We start from the raw sequence: 18,049 nt of genomic DNA, 5'->3' as shown, positions 1-18,049 counted from the left end.
AAGGGGCAAAAAAAGAAGCAAACACAAAGGAAAGTCTATCCTGGTTTAACAGTAATATCTGGGAGCTGATGAAAAAAAAAAAAGATGCTACACTTGAAAAGTTTTGGAAACCTAAATTAAATACTGATCACTTGATTTTTAAAAGTCTTCGAAATAAAATTCCAAACAACTCAGAAAGTCTAAAAGCAAAATTTTTTCTCAATATTATTAATGATGTAAAAGGACACTAGGAAAATATGGAGGAGCATTAAAAAGTTACTGGGAATCTTAAGCCTATCACAGTTGCCCCTGTGCATAAATGTGGCAACAAACAGGAGGTTAGCAACTATCGCCAAATCAGTATCCTCCCAGCCATCTCAAAGGTCATGGAAAAGGTTGTAGCGGAGACCGAGAGCCAGGCCTTCTTGACCAACGTCAGTGTGTGACCTTACCAATATGCTTCAGGAAGACAGGTCAAACATTCCTATAAACACACTCCTCAACCATGAGGAAATCTTTCCCAGAAAATTTGAAGCTGTCATAACTGCAAAAGGTGGACCAACATCATACTGAACTCTATGGGTTAGCAATGGGATGGTACTTCAGTTTATATGAGAGTCAAAGCAGGTAGGTGAATACTTTTGGTAAAATAGTGTACATGAAGACTAATTTTCAGTCTTGTTCACTGATGAGTGCCGTACAACCCTGGATGGTCCAATGGATGGAGAAGTTGGTGGATGACCACCGTGTCCCAACAAGGATACATCAGCAAGGAGGTGACGCAGTCAGGTCTTTCACCGGAATCACAGGGAAGGAGCTGGTCGGTTCCTGAAGGTGTGAAAATTACTACTGAAAAGGATGTGGAGTTTCTGACTGACCACTTTCTTCTGTACTACCAAAAGAACCACCATGCTTTCCATAAAGTCATCTTCATGCATGACAATGTACATCTCATGCTGCAAAGAATACCTCTGAATCATTGGCTCCTATGGGCATACAAGTGGATAAACTAATGGTGTGGACCCCCAACATCCCTCACCTGAACCCTATGGAGAACCTTTGGAGCACCCTCAAGCAAAATATCGTAGGTTATTCAGACATCCTGCAAAAGAAATTCAAGCAGAAACTCTCCAAAAACTCAAAAGTTCAATGGATGCACGAATTGTGAAGCTGCTAAAAAAAGGGGTCCTATGTTAAAATGCAACTTGACCCATGAAGATCAAAATCAACAAATGGACAATTTTCAGTTCCTTAGAATCAATGTTCACAGCTAAATTCAGCTCAAAGAAGAGTATAATGAAGAGAATAATATAACAGAAAATAACCCTGCAAATTCATTAAAAAGAACTCTCAACTCTTCTCATTCAGTCCAATTATTTTCATTTGACTGAATGAGAAGAGTTGACAGAATGACAGAAACTCATGAGACAAGAACATATCTCAGTACTGACATCAATAGAGCAGCCGAGCAGGGATCCTCTCTCCACAGCCCTGCTGATGATGCCGAAGAGGTCCGGGGGGGGTTTGATCAGATCGTACATCTCTGTCACGCCGCCTGTGAAGTCCTCAAAGCCCTCCGACGTGCTCCCACCTGACAGAGCCTCGTAACAGCCATTCAGCCTGGAGCGCAAAATGAGGTGAATCGTTTCAGGAGCTTAGCCAAGACACAAATAATGGCAAAGTTATGTTGTGTGGGGTTTCCGTCAAAGTGAAAAGACCCAACTTCTAGAAGGCAAAAAAGAACGGTACATTCCAGAAAACTCTATACAATGTGAAGAAGCATCAAAAATGGCTATAGAGGAAAACTTGTTTACTTAGCAGATGTCACAGCCGTCCACTGGAGCAGCTACAAGTTTCTTTGTCTGGGTTTTCCACATTCATTTATGGAAGTTTTTCTGCTCCATCAGATTTTTTTCAAAGACCATTCAAACCATTGAACTTTCTTTCTGAATATGCAAACACTTAAATTTTCTGAAATTTTTTTAACCCTTAATTTTCAAAGAGTATACTGTTATTTTCTATCTTATTTTCTTTAAATTTACATTTTTCAGGCGAGGAGACAAGTAACTTCACAGAAGCGTTTGAAACACAAGTAGTTCACGATGGGTTTTTGTTACAACTTTATTAAACATAAGAAAAAAAACAGTCCTATAGATAAGTCAATATAAAAACATATTTTCCAACTTACTTGGCATAAGCCTTTTCCAGCAAAGCGCTCCAGAACTCTGTTCCCTCTACAGAGTGGACAAAGAGCAGCTTCCCATCCTTCGCCGGCAGCCGGTCATCGATCACCACGTCCACCCACTCTCCAAACTGCCAGAACTGCACAACAAAGAAAAATGCGTAAGATGATACAAATCAAGCAAATCACGTATGTTGTAAACCAGTTTCAACACCTAATTCTTTTATGAGGCTTTAATTTGTCTGTTATGTATTCATTTTAATGATCAAAACCACAGCAGCCTTTTTCCCCAAAATTTTTCTTGCTAAATAAAAAATACATAGATGCATCTCCTAAATTACTCTTATGACATTTTATATTTGACCATTATGCCTTTACGACATCAAAGTCATAATAAACAGGAAATTAATTGTGGATTCAAAACAACTCGAATTATTGAAGATCATTAAATCAATCAAAAAAAAAATACATGTTTGTTTCTCTTTACAGTCCTATAATGTTATGCCATTTGAATATTGCGGACATATTAACTCCAGTGTTCTTGAACTAAACAAAAAAATGAAAGATCAATTGAAATGTAATGTGCTCTATAGCAGCAGGGTTGGCGGGTTGCTGACTAAACCTGTACAAGCCTGTTCTCCAGCTCAGACGGTTCTTAACATATCTGAGCTGCACATTTCTATCTGCAACGAGCTGCACAAACATTTTGAATTTTGGGGAAGCAAACACACCCAAAATTCGGTTAGTTGGCAAGTAAAACTGTTGAACAAGTTCATAGGAACGTCGTTAGCTTTATGGGAAATGCTTTACATGTTTATTATTTTGCATTATGACAGATTATCCTTCTAAAAACAAGAAGTGTGTTTTCCCTTTATAAAAGATACATCAGCAAACATAAAAAAATGTTAATTTGACATTTCTTTTTATCAATGAAAAATATTGGACTTTTCCAAAAGGAGATGCTGCCTGATTCTAGGTTTCCAGTAGGGGGAGGTACAAACTACATCAAACAGAAGCTGGGGGAAATAAATAGCAACTGTTAAGCAACATGATATTAAGTCAAAGCCATTTTTAAAGTGCTGCAGGAGCTCCAAGGACACACCAAAACCTAACTGCTACAAGAAATTGTAGCAGAGCATCAGCCAATTTGAATCTGTAGTACAATCGAGCACCAATTATTCCAGTTTCAGAGAGTTCAATCATGATCCTGTTGATTGTTGTAACGAAAGGGGATGGAAGCTGCAAGAAAGAAGAAGAATCCATGAAAGGCTAAAAATCATGGAACCAAAGAAAAGCATTAACAGCAACTAAGTCAAACAACTAAAAATAGAGATCAGAACACAGTAGCTATTAACCACCAGGAGCTTGCATATATATAGCTTATATAGCTTTTCAATGCCAACTGAGGAATATTGTCACAATTTTTTAGCAAACAGCAGTAGACAAAAGTTAGTTCATAGTCACCAGTCTTTCATTTGTTTCAAATTAGATATTCATACATGCCAAAGAAAGATGGCATATATTCCTCCATCAGTGTTAGGTTGGCGGAGAGGAGCTGAACAAAATCCATCTCTGTCACTGTGTGCACATGTGCAGTTTTTCGGTCGGACAAAATGGTTTTGCTCAATCAGACAGACATAAACCATCCCTAAACGTAATCATCAACCAAGTCTAAATGCATGCATAACACATGACTTTGATATGTGCATGTACCCAGGTCTCTTTTTTTGTGCTTCTGCATCTTCATTTTTCCCACTGAGTTCGATACGCTACACCTGGCAGGCTGACAGGTCTTGCTGGCAATGCTCTTATAAAACGATTTTCGTGCAGTTATTCCAAGCACAACAATCACTGTTTTGAGCGTAAAACTTAAATTTTGTGCTCAAAAATTACTTTGCACTTGGAACTGAAAAATACACTTGAAACTCAAAAACATGTGCAAACGACAACACAGAGCAGGGTACCATGTTATGAGTGTGTACCAAAAAAAGTCAGAAAATCACAGACATGGACATGAAGGTTGATGCAGATTGGTCTAATTCTTCCAATCAGCTCGTAGACTGATGGGCTGTTGATTAAGTAAATGCTTTAAACATGTGCTCAGTACTGATCAGGTCTGTGCGCAATTGGAAGAATTTTTGACTAATCAGCGTCAGCCTTCATGTCCATGTCTGATTGGCTGGCTTTAGTGGCACATTTGCAACGCAGTGGCCTGCTCTGTTTTCAACCACAGAAGAGAGAATTTCTCTTGAGTGAAAATTGTTTTGATTGCATGTCTTTTTCAGTTTCAAGAGCCAAGATTGTTTTGATTGCACATATTTTAAAGTTTCGGGATTAAAATGTTCTGTTAGCATGTATTTTTGAACGTTAAGTGCATTTTTCGGTTTCAATTGCAAAATAATCTTTTGAGTACACAAAATGTTACAGTTTTACGCTCAAAACTGAGTGTTGTGCTTAGAATAATGGCACAAATATCGCTCCATAAGCCCTCGATGCGATAGACACGTCTGCAGGTTGAGTTGGCAGGAAACAGCTGATCACCAACTCCTCGTTCTTTGCTTACATTAGTGTTCCGCTCAGCAATTGCAGAGGATTTCTTCTTTAGGATATACTATGTGAGGGAAAAAAAATAACAAAATTTCACAAGCACAAATTCATCGTCATACTTTTTAGTCTCAACTTGTATGTTCTTAATCTCTATAGAGTTAAACAGCCAAACTTCTTCAGCTTTCCAGTTTTTGAAAGCATTTATGTGGGACTGACAACACAGGTGACACTCCTTTAAATGCAAAGCGTTGAGTTTGACAAAGCTGGGTGTGGATAAATTCCTGTTGAAAAGAACTGTTCTCTCACTTTTAAGGGCATTCAACCCTGTTTCCTTGGAAAACTGCACCACAACAGATTGCTGGAATGCAAAGCATAAGCTTAATTTGACACAATGGACACCTGTGGCAATGTTTACCCAAAAATCTCTAGGACGAGTTTTCGTTTGTATCTGGAAGTAAAGTTTCTTTTTATTTATTCAAGATGGCATTCTTTTCCTAAGGTCAATGAAATTTCTATGGTATTTGTAGACTCGAGCTGGTTGCACAAAAGTGTTGTTTTCCCATAATGTAGATAAACACAAAAATCGCCAATTCTCAGAGTTTGCCACAAAATGGCCATAGGTCGTGTGGCCATCCCATAATGATTTTAAATTTTTTATGGGATATGCACGACATGTATGTTTTGGTTTCATTACAGATTTCCTTTTTTGTTTTGTTTTTTGAGCCCATTCACATTTTTCGGCCCATTCATTTTTTTTTTTTGTTTTTTTACATTATCGCTCGCTGTGATATCACTGTCATGGGTGGGGTGTCGTAGGTGTGTGCAAATTTTGGTGGCTTTACGCGCATCTTTCCAACTTCAAAAACAATATGGTCCTTGCAGTCACTGACTGCTGCTGCGGGCCATAATAACCAGCAACAGAAGACAGTTCCTAATTTCTGGAGGAGTCTCTGGTATGTTCTGGGGATGATTTCTTGCATCTGGCACAAAGTGTCTTGGATCTGTGCAGGTAAAATGAAATCTCAGGACTTTTGAGGTACAGAAGTGGAATATGCCATCTATTGCAGAAAGATTGCATAGATTTGTTGTAATCATGTAAAATAAAAACTCTTTATTCATCTTAGCAAGATAACTGCTGAAAATGCTGTAAATCACACCTCTTATACAAGTTTCATTCGTAAGTTTGCAATGGAACATACACAAGGTTTGCATTAGCAAACACTGGAGTGAAATAAAAGCATCTCGTCTTGGCACTGATGTTCATCTTTGTCAGGGGTTTATGATGAGGGAAACACTTATAATACTTCTTCTTTTGTGCAACAGCTTTCCAGGAACACTGAGGCTGTATTTGCAATTTGTACACAAAGTTAAGGTTCTAAGCTCAGCCTGAGGCTGTTTGCAAACGAGCCTTCCTGGAAACACTGAAGTACAGGTATATCGCACATGCTACTTTGTCTGAAAAAGGAGTAACAGAAAAAAAAGCCAAAAAAAGTTTTTTTATTTTACTTTTGACAGAGGCTCAGTGTTGGTACGTGTCTTTTATTGGTTTCTAGAAAACAAATCCAAGTGCTGTCTTGTTGTATAAGTCACAAAAATCTTTCGAGGTAATGTTTACCATTAGTTGAAGGGGTGTGGATTTTTCAGGTAAGGCTTGTTATAGATGAGTCAGTGAGGTGTGGATTATGTGTAACAAAAGCAGCTTGAGGGTAAAGTAGCAATACTTTTTACACAGAGACGTCAGGCAGAAATAGAAGATTCTTCTTGTCCATCTACTGAGAATAATAAGCAATAAATGAGTGTTCCGCTCAGCAATGGCAGAGGATATCTCCTTTAGGATAAAAGAAGAAGGAAAAAAATAACAAAATTCCACAAGCACAAATTCATCGTCATACTTTTTAGTCTCAACTTGTATGTTCTTAATCTCTATAGAGTTAAACAGCCAAAATTCTACAGCTTTCCAGTTTTTGAAAGGCATTTATGTGGGACTGACAACACAGGTGACACTCCTTTAAATGCAAAGTGTTGAGTTTGACAAAGCTGGGTGTGGATAAATTCCTGTTGAAAAGAACTGTTCTCTGTTCTTGCAACCAAGACCGACACTAAAATTCATAACAGATTGCTCCTCGAAATAAACCGGTCTCACTTGTTTACGAAGGGGAATATATTAACTTTTGCGTTCCAAGATGACACAAAAATCCAGTGATATTTAGCAATCAGCAATATATTTACAAGTATAATATATAGCAGCTGTCTTTAAGTGTGTTAATATTTACATTAATAAGAGGTTTATATTTTCTTTCTCTCTAAAAGCAAATATTAATTTTTATGTTATTCTTGATTATTGAGGAGATTGTTAAAAACAACAGAAAAACAGGTCAAATCAAAAATGTTATTACACTGAAAAAAATATCTTATTTGCTCACAAAAACACACACCCTTTAGCACACAGTGAGATTTACATTCTTCAATCTGCTTTTATTACTAGCTCTAGATCAGTGTAGTAGTGAAAACGGGGGGCTTGTCTTGGACATTAAACTAGAACTTACAAGATGCTTGCAACAGGGTCTCATTATTTTTTTTATTTTATTAGCAGTTTTTAATTTATCATTATCAAGGTTATTAAAGGGTTTAAAATGATTCATCGTTTATAGATCCCTTCATTGGTAACTTCAAGCAGAATTTCATGGAAGGTATCCTACACAGGTGGCAGACCTTTCATTCTTGACTGTCAGCAAAGCTGGGTGGGCACAATTCCTGTTTTAATGAACCATTTCAGGACTTTTGAAAGTGTATTGTGTTTTCTTGGAGTAATGATCCAATGCAAAAACTTAAGTAAGTAAAACGGTTGGGAAACAGCCTTATGTTTCATGATGGGTAAATGGTCTTCCATCTTCTACCACAAATTAAAAATTGGGACATTTAAATGCAAACTTTGACAGTATTTGTGAAGGATGATACTTGGTTCAGTATTGTTTCACATTTATGACAAAATAAAAAAGGGAATAATTGGGAAAATTAGTAACCTAATCCAATTCTAAACTTAAAACATGTTTCACTGGTTTACAAAGTGCAACTAAATTCTTAGTTTTTTCAATATTCACCACCAAAAGGTGGTATACAGTTCACCACAGCTGCTCTTTCACATCAAGACCAGCAAAAATGACAGTTAAGATGCAGACAAGAGAAACACTTTGTCTTTGTACATGTCTTTTTAAAAGCCCTAACTCATGAGGATAATAAACAACTTCATGATAATAAAATATTATCTTAATTCTTCTTTATTTACTACTATTGAGTAAATTCTTGGAAAATAGAAAACAAACAAAAAAATAAGGTTAGCCTGAAACATTACCGTCATAGATGTTTTCCAAAATGGTATATATTCCCTCTGTTAGAGTACCAAGGTGATAGGACTTGTACCATAAAGTTGGGGCTCAATATTCCAGTCTCTTTTTTGGAATAAAAAAGAATGATCTGTCTTGCAATGTGTGAAAAGGGGACAGAGCTACAATTATTGTGGTAACCACTTAAATGTGATATTTTATAGAAAGAAAAAGCACACAATGCTGAATAGACTAAGTTCTGAACTTTTTTTTACCAAATTATTTTGGATTTTACCAACTACTTGATTACACAATATTCGACACTTAATTATTTTTGTATTTCGCATGACATCAAAGTTATGAATCCATCTAAACACTTGCCTGTTGTAGAGTTGTGCTTTTGTTTCTAGCTCTAAACTGTCAAGTTACCCTCCGTAATATTTCTAAATGAAGAAATTCATGTGGTCTTTACCTGAAAGTGAAAGATGCCAGCATATCCCTGCTTAAAGCACTGTCCATGAGGAACCACTCGGTGCAGAAGATTGTCGTTTAAGGTAAGTGAGGCGATGGCTGCGAGCAGCCAGCAGTCACCTGGAGAATCAGACAGAAATAAAGAAAAGGGCTGTTTTCTTCTGGGCCATAAAAACTGCAGAAAAGAGCTAAATCAAATTGAGCTTTACCTCCTAGAATCTGCGCAAGCTAGCTGATGTTAGACCACTAATTAAATGTAGCACCATTCTGTTTCTGCAAGGAATCCCACTGTTAAAAGTATAAAAGGTGTCTATAATTATACCAGAGGAGGGTCACTTCATCTGCTTCACAGCAGCTTCACCAAGCATGTAGACTTAATGGTTGACACAGGTTTTTGTTGCAAAGGCTGCCTTTATTGACAACAATATTGTTTTTCTTGTCCTTAGTGAGCATTAATGTCACAAACAGTTTCATGTCATGGTGTGAGAAGTTGCTTTTAGCATTGCCACATCTACAGTGATGATTAGAGGGAAGTAGTGTTTACAGTTGCAAAGCAGAAAATGAGGCATTAATTATAGATAAGACTGATAAAGAGACTGAGAAGAGAGAAAATGAACTGTTACAAGTGTTCATTATTTATCCCCACAGCACCTGCAGGTTGGACAGCTTTTTTTGTTGTTTTTTTTTTGTTTTTTTACAGAATACGTTATTCACACGTTATCCATAGCCAATATGCCTTCACATTGGCGCAGGATTCATGGAGTCATCACTGGCTAACAACAATGAAAGATCATTTAGGTTTCTAGATAAGATTGAAGGTTTTCCATTACTACATCATCATACAACATCTCTTTTACATTTTTAAAGTATTTTTTTAAGTCTCAACGGAAGTTTTTCCAAAGCTTTGATTTTTTTAATGCTTTATTTTTTAATGTTGATGTAGAAGTGACCACATTAAGTTAAGGTAAAACTTAAGTTGGCTATCATGGATGAAGCTCTCGCAACAACTCGCATGTAAAAAAAGATACACATGGATGCATATTTAAAGGTACAGATGACAGGTAAAACCTAGATGTGCTAACTTTACTTTAATAACCCCTTCCGTTGAACTGGATTGAACTTATTATCTGTTTTATTGTGTTTCACAATGTGAGGGTTGTGATGGTTTGGGGCATTGTGTGTATTCTTTTAAAGAATTGTTTTTTATATGAGGCCTATGTTTTGTTTTAAAATATATTTTTGTTATTAAGTGCTGTATAAAAAAAAGTTGCTTAAAATAGAGCTAAACACATTTTTCTGTTTTTTTTGTTTGCTTGCTTGCTTTTCTTTTCTGAAAAGTTGGTTTTGTAAAGGAAGAGTAAAAAGAACTTTTCTTAAATGTAGAAATAACTTTGCCTTAAATGTGGTTTAAAATCAGCAGTTTTAACACTTTTTTTTTCTCCATGCTAACAACACATTAGCAGCTTTAAATTTAGCCATCACATTTTGACAGTCAATTTTAAATTTAACTGATTTGAGCATCTTTAAATCGAAACAGTAAACATGAAACTCTGTGGATGGATTACAGTTTAACAAACTGAACAGGGGTCAGGATCTTTATAAAGTTAAGCTGCCCAGAGCTTTTGTAGTGAAGAAAACTTTAATTATCTATAACTAAATCCTCAAGCTCTCCAAGGATTCTGACTGCCCCTGACACAATGCTGTGTGGCTTCTGCACAAACACCTGTGGACCAACACCTGTGGTCTTTACAGTCCAACAGTTTCATTCTAAAGTGATTTCTTTTCCCGTCCATAATGAAAATAATCACAGGAAAACACAGGCTCTCCCTTTGGGGCTTACCCAGAGCTCCCTGACAGATGTCTGTGCGAGTAGCTCCATCCACAATGAACTCGGGCCGCTTGCAGAGCTCCTATGAAGAAAAACAAGAAAAAGAAATTAACTCTAGTTCTAGGATAATATTTTTCAAACATGCAATGTAGGCCTCTGCTGTCCCAAAGGGAGTAAAACACTTCCAATATTCCTCAAGGCATAGTTTTTTTATGCAATAACAAGATCTACTTTTAGTCAGAGTTGCTTATCATGCACGATTTGTGCTGATGGTGGTAGACTAAAAAGTTATTCAGATTTTTAAAATGATCTTGTTTATATATTCAGTGAAAATCAGGTGCCAACAATAAACGTGTGTAGTTACACGTGAACTTGAACTCTAGACACACATTTACAAAGACTTTTCATCTGAAGAGGCTGCATGAATGTGTGTCACTGAGGGTGGTGTGAATGTAGCTTAAAAAGAAAGGGGGTCATATGATGGACAGAATTTTTGTACAAAAAAATGCTAGTCTTGTGGGTGCACAGTAGGGTTGGGCGATGTCGCTTAAATTGGCAGTTGACGATGTTTGCAGTAAACCATCGGGATGGACGATGATATCGTCGGTGGGGGGGCTATTTTTAATTTTTCGTTCTTATATAATTATTATTCGTTATTTTACTTTATAACTTTATTTTATTTCCCAACTAATGACTCATCCGCGATGATCCAGTATAAACTGAGGGAAGTGACTTTAACAAAAAAAGTAACAAACAAAATAGAAAAGAAGTAGTCCGCTCCCGCACTTAATTAGTCAAGTGGACCGGTGGAGCGCGGACTTACAGCTTTGTGTTTGAGGGGAAGGGGGGGCTTTGTTACATGTGCGATATGTGTGGGAGACTTAGGACTGCGATCCGTCCCGCAGCTCTAGGGGAACGAGCTACCGAACTCAGAACCGGGTCTTAAAGTGTGTGTCCGAACAGAGCTCGGACCGTCAGCACACACAGCGGCTTTGGGGCGGTGTGTGAGCTGTTCAAAGCAGAAATGTCGCTCAGTCCTTAAAAACCGTTCAAACAATCTCGTGGATTTGTGTTTACAGTCGTGTCCCGACAAAATAAAGGCTGATGTTATTCCCACATATTTACGTGCAACCTAGATGGCGATTGCAGCATTTCTCCCATGGATTTTATGTTCATCAAAGGCTACATGTTGTTAGGCCGTGTTAGCCTCCCTTAGTCCTGGCTTCTTCCAGCTCCGTTCTTCAACAGAAAAAGCACTCGTGAGGTCAGTCACCCATCACGATGGACGATGGTATCGTCCATCGGCACAACCCTAGTGCACAGATAAACTCAACATACAAGAGTGTGATGTATCGATTTGGGCCTGGTGAGATACACAACATAAAGAAATCCAACCATCCCCCATAATGGCACACAAAAGATCACACACACAAACACACACACACACAGTTGAACCTTCAGACACAAACACACCAAAGCTTTCATTCTCATCCCCACACACAGCATAGATTTTGTGACGGAAATGTGAAAATGGCCTGTAAATATTACAGGTTGTTCAATAAATCATGAAGCATGGAATCTTTTGGTGAGTCGGTACCTCAGAAAGCATTAGAACGTGCAGCCTGTCACATATGCATGCATGTGCACATTAGGTGGTCTACATGCTCAAATGAAAACTACAAGGGATACTAAGATGCTGTTGTCACGCAGATGATCCCAACTCCAAGAGCTATAAAAATCACGACTCGCCTGCTGGCATTACCAGACTGTCATGGGAAGTGAAGGACCAACATTAATTAGAGCGTGCTTTCTTCCAAGCGGCCATGAATAACACAGTCGCACTTTGTTGTCTGGTGACATATTCAGCTGCAAAGAAGTGCATTTATAATGGAATAAGGCGAGGATGAGGAAGGGAGAAAGATATATAACGAAGAAAAAGAAGCAAATGAGAATAAAAACCATGAAGACTAGACGAGGGAGACTGAAATCCTCCTCTCGTCTGGATGAAGCGAAACATAAGAAAAGAGGATTGTACACTACTGATCCTGAAGCATTGAGTACATCTAAATCATTACCAAGTCTAGTTGCTTAGCAACAAATGTAAGTCAGCTCTATAGGAAAATATTGTTTTAGGAGTATTAAAAAAATGTTTAAGGGTGGTCCTGCCAGAAACTGCAATACTGTATTTATCTGCTTACTCGTTGAAAACCACCAGATGTCTTCATTTACTTTGTAGGCAGACACCTGCTCTACAGCGGTTTAATCCAAACTGAGAGAAAGCTGTCTTATAACTTTACTTAGGCCTACTTTCACTCAAATCAAAGCAAAAACTTACAATGATGCACAAAATGGGAAACATCGAACACAAAATCTTTTGCTGTTTACCACAGCAAATAAATCCACATCCAAAAAAGCTGCTCACATCACAGTAAGTAGGTTTTTCCTTATACTTTAGATAATTAGAGGCAAATCAGCCCCCCTGGTCAACTCAAAACCTAAACTTCACTTAAACCGTTGGGAAAGCTTTGCACAAATACATTTGCTCGTAAGTAAGTTCCATAAGCTATTAACCACAAAATCTATTTATTTAAAAGGTCTAATTCTGAGTACAATATAAGACAACCCTTCTAACTTCCTGTTTGAAGCTGTTTTTACTATAACTGAAGCCAGGTCAGGTGGTGGTTTGTTATGCAAACATGTCAGTTCCTATTTACTCTAGTAAGTAACAGCCCAAAGTTACACACTTGGCTGTGTCCAAACATCTGGTGCCAAAGGCTTTAATAACTGTACATAAATTAAAAGAGTTGTATCAAATCTAAGGGGGCTTGAATGTTGTCAACCTTATTTATTTTAGATTTAAAATTAAATGTAAAAAACTTCATTTGGATGGGCGACTCCCAAATCTCAACCCAAGAACAATTTTTACATCTAGTTTGAGAAAAGTTCATATTGAATTCCCACTCCGATCCTTTTTCGATACATTCAGCGTTTTCAGTGGTCTTTTAACTTTGATTATGGTATTCTATTGCCAAAATAAAAAAATAAAATAAAAACCTGTGTTTTCTAGTTTCTGCAAAGGGGCAGTTCAGTAGAAATTTATGGAGTCCTAAACTGTTCATAATTTTAAGAAAAATATGACCTCGTTCAAATACATAATCAACCAATAATATGTCTTTTTTTCAGAAACTCGGATTTCAAAATCAATATTTTCCAAAGTATCTTTGTTTTTATTTCACATTGCTGTTTTTCAGAATTACTTATTTATTTCATAATGAGCTTTTTCAGCAGAATGAGTCTGTCTGCCAATCAAACCAGACAAGGCGGAGACACTTTTGTGATTGGCTACTCCTTTACTCAGACATAAGCAGCAGCACCCTGACTACATCGAAGATGCTTGAAGCATCTTCGATGAATCCTGGTTTACACTGTTCAGGGCAGATGGCAGACAGCGTGTGTGGGTGAGCGGTTTTCTGATGTCAATGTTGTGGATCGAGTAGCCCATGGTGGTGGTGGCAGGCGTATGTTATGGGCGAAGAACACAGGTGCATTTCATTTATGGCATTTTGAATGCACAGAGATACCGTGACGAGATCCTGGGGCTCATTGTTGTGCCGTACATCCAACAACATCACCTCATGTTGCAGCACGATAATGCACGGCCCCATGTTGCAAGGATCTGTATATAATTCTTGGAACCTGAAAACATCCCTGGTTGTCTGAGTCCCCTGACCCCCTCAATAAAACAAAACTGAAGATTTCAGAGTGGCCTTTTCTTGTGGCCAGTCTAAGGCACACCTGTGCAATAATCATGCTGTCCAATCAGCATATTAATATGGCACACCTGTGAGGTGGGATGTATTGTCTTGGCAAAGGAGAAGTGCTCACTATCACAGATTTAGACAGATTTGTGAACAATTTTTCAGAGAACTGATTATTTTGTGTGTGTGGAAAATGTTTCACATCTTTGAGTTCATACCATACAAAATGGGAGCAATAACAAAAGTGTTGCGTTTATATTTTTGGTCAGTGTAGTTTACTCTAAAAGGCTTAAAATAACCCAAAACAACATTTTCAACAGAGTGGGTCTTTAAACAAGAGAAATCCAAGGGATTTATTAAGACTAACGGGATCAAAGTTTTTTTTCTGCGGCTTGAATTAAGTTTAAATAAAAGTGAGAAGAGCTACTCTCATAGAATATTCTAAATGTATGAGTTTTTCAAGTTCACTGCGCTTTTCTCACCGTGGGTCTCATCCAACGGACGCCGTAGGTCTTGGATGATCTTGGACCAAGCTCATTAAATCCCAGAGATGATGCAGCACATGGGAACAGGTTGTCCTCAAAAAGCTTCCCACTACGTAGACACTGGGCTTTCAGGGACTCATAATCCTGTCCCAGGAATTTGACTGCATTGTGGTTCTGTCCTAGACCATCTTCGCGATCCCACTGGCTCCTCAGCTTGGCAGCCATCCCAGAGGCATAGATGCTTGGCTCCATTTCTGTGATCTTGCGCAACAAGAGCTTTAAAAACTAATTCCTGCAAAACTTGATCAAATTATGGATGTTTCCCTGCAAAGAAAGATGTCGTCCTCAAAAAAAAAAAAAAGGTAGATAAAGATAAATGAAGATTTTTTCTCAGATCCCCAAATTGAAGGTTGTTAGGTTTCCTTAGCCCAGTAGCTGGAAAATCCTGAAAGAAAAAGATAAAAAAAAAATAAACAAATCTGCAGAAATACGAATCCAAGATGAGTTCTTCCACTATGTTCGCATCCCAGTCAAATGTAATTGTCCAATAATACAAATGGCTTGGATTTTTCAGTGCTTTTCCAGCTGCTCAAAGCATTATTCATTCATTCCTCATTCATGCTTGGTGATGGTGGGCTGCTTTTGTGGCCACGGCAGCCGGTGCGCGCCTATGGCCATGTGGCCTTCCTGTGTTCTTTTCAGGTACATGCATGCATTCTTAAGTTGAATATCAGTTTCCCCTGTGCAACAAACAGTGTGGCTAAATGTTCAAAAAATTTGTTTGAGCGGGTTTCTCTCATGACAATTCTGAATTGCGTGCAGTGGATGGGTTGCACACATAGACAGATTTTGCATTTTAGAATGAATCAAAATGCCCAATGAAGGCAGCACGTCTGCAGGAACAAGCAAAAGCTTTCCGACTCTTTAATTAGGCAAAGCTGTGGAGGCCCAAGTGTAAACTGTCACATATTACCAAATCTTTTGATAGAACCAGAGCCACGAAGAGAGTTCACCTCAGATTATCAGTTTTTGCCGTTTTTACCTAAACCTTTCCTATTGCTTTAACTCTGCTGAGCACACGCTCATGTTTAACAATCCCCCCTTTTACCCTCTTCCACTTCCTCTGTTGTCCAACATCTAAACTCCTCCTGATTAAAGACTTAAGGCCCTTACACATCGGGACGAATCTCGCGCGCGATATTCGCCGACGTTTAACGCCTCGTGACTAAACAAAGGGCATCAATGTTAGTGCGCACACAGACGCGAAAAACGCCACGCGTAAAAGCGTCATTTTTTAAAAAACGCCTCGGGTTCGTTTTTTTGGTTTGACGCGCTGCGTCAAAAACTATACGACCAATGAGAACACGTGTCTGGAGCTTCTGAAGTTGCAGTAAAACACAACTTGGGGGCGCTCAAACACAAAACTGTCTTGCTGAGCACACATACCAGCGAAGAAGATAGACGCCAAGTAGCGTCTACACTGCCGCGAAGAAATAAGACGAAGAAGATGCACTCACTGACGGACATTCTAAAATATCCCCGAAGACGCTCATGATACATTTTCAGCTGTTGTACCAGTCGATAAACTCCCCATGTTCTTCTCTTCTCGTAACTATGGGATGTACCCAAAATCGACGTCTTTTCCGGCGTCTTTCATCATTCAACAGAACAATAATTTCTTCATCGCTGGAACTGGAGCTGGAGCTACTGGTGCTGGAAATATTCATGTTTTCTTTGTTTGATTCTGACAAGCGTGTAAATACTTGCTCTCTTCTGAGTGAAAAGCGACTTCAAGAAGCGTAAAGTTGCGCAGCACCACCTTGTGTACAGGAGTATTTCTGTTTTACATTAAGCGCCATCTAATGTCAGGGAATGAAATTGCATGTTTGCTCGGCTCATCGTCAGCAAAAATCGCCTGGGTGTGAACACAAAAAACGTATTGAAAAACGCTGGCGAATAACGGCTGGCGAATATTCGTCCCGGTGTGTACGGGCCTTTAGTGTGGTGCAAAAGTTTCCATTGCCTACTGAGAGTAGCAGCCATTAAGAACAACCCATGTGTTTCTGGGAGTTTTTTTCTGCTCCAGCAGGTTTGAGGGTGTGGTTTCATTAAGTATTAAAACTTGTTTAGAAATGACTTGGATTTAAAGAACAGATTAATAACGTCGATTTAGAAAATGCAATAGACATTATATATATATATACATATATATACATATACATATATATATGTGTATATATGTATATGTGTGTATATATATATATATATATATATATATATATATATATATATATATATAAGACAAGACGGAAATGGACTAGATGTGAGAACAAGGTTCTGTTAGGATGCTACTACTCAAGTAATCCCACCCAGAGGGGTTACATGCAGAGAATGTGGAATGAATGGATGCTTCGAAACCCACAATCAGGGCTAACTGCCAAACAACTGGTAGCCCAGTGTTCTAACATCCACAAACGGCAACTCCTATCACAACTTGAGATTGAAGCAATACAATACAATGCCACGGGAGAGCCAGAACAACAGGTCAGAGAGGAGGTTATACCACACTCCCACCCTGAGATTGGGTACACAGCCCCAACAACCACAATTACCCTGAGCGAAGCAGCAACTGACCTGAAAGACAAGATCATGTCTACAATGAACACTAGGCAACCCCGACACCAGCTACAACGGTTAAGTGATGTACCGCCTGAAAGTCTACTGGAAACTGTGAATGAAGCATTGAGGGAAATTCCTACCACAACCATCACAGAAACCAATGAACTGCTTTACACTTCAGTAGCAGTGATCCTTGAGATGCTTGGCTATAAGAGCAACCATGGAAGAAAACAGTACCCACCATGGAAGCAACGGTTAGAGGCCAAAATCAAGGCAACTCGGAAGGATGTGAGTAAGCTGACAGAGGCTCAAAGAGGTACAATGAGAAAGCAAGTACCTAAGAGATACAGCCAGATGTCCATACCTGAAGCACTGGAAACTGCCAAACAAAGGATCCTAGCCTTGAGCAGCCGCCTAAAGAGGTACACAAGAGACAATGAAGCCAGACGAATAAACAGGCTCTTCGCAACTCAACCTGCAATAGTGTACGCTCAGTGGCAGGGTCAAAACAGCCGAGCAGACCCACCAAGGCTAGAAACTGAACAGTACTGGAAAAGTATATGGGAGAAAGAGACAGCACATAACAGCAATGCCCAGTGGCTGGTCTCTCTGAGAAAAGAACATAGCAACCTCCCTGAACAGAATCCAGTAACCATCACAGTGGCAGACATCCAAGAAAGAGTCTCAGGTATGAAGAACTGGACAGCACCGGGCCCTGACATGATACATGCCTACTGGCTAAAGAAGCTTACCGCACTCCACGAGCGCCTGGCAGCACAAATGAACCAGCTGCTAAGAGATGGGACTCACCCCGAATGGCTAACGGAAGGGCGAATGATCCTGATCCAGAAGGATCC

The 18,049-nt window shown here is 38.8% G+C and overlaps 1 protein-coding gene across 1 annotated transcript in view; it reads right to left on the bottom strand.

Annotated features, from left to right (window-relative positions):
* LOC101155642 (calpain-1 catalytic subunit) overlaps positions 1-18,049 on the bottom strand; it is a 78,983-nt gene that overhangs the window by 40,876 nt on the left and 20,058 nt on the right. The window contains exons 2-6 of the mRNA XM_023949080.1: positions 14,571-15,018; positions 10,343-10,412; positions 8,504-8,622; positions 2,168-2,301; positions 1,431-1,599 (exon numbers count right to left, since the gene is read on the bottom strand). Coding sequence (XP_023804848.1) covers positions 1,431-1,599; positions 2,168-2,301; positions 8,504-8,622; positions 10,343-10,412; positions 14,571-14,825 — 747 coding nt within the window. The 5' untranslated portion in view covers positions 14,826-15,018. The remainder of the gene's footprint in view (positions 1-1,430; positions 1,600-2,167; positions 2,302-8,503; positions 8,623-10,342; positions 10,413-14,570; positions 15,019-18,049) is intronic.

The sequence above is a fragment of the Oryzias latipes genome, chromosome 18 (genome assembly GCF_002234675.1).
Source record: "Oryzias latipes chromosome 18, ASM223467v1".
Taxonomy (NCBI): Eukaryota; Metazoa; Chordata; class Actinopteri; order Beloniformes; family Adrianichthyidae; genus Oryzias; species Oryzias latipes.
This window is presented reverse-complemented; position numbering and strand designations above follow the sequence as displayed.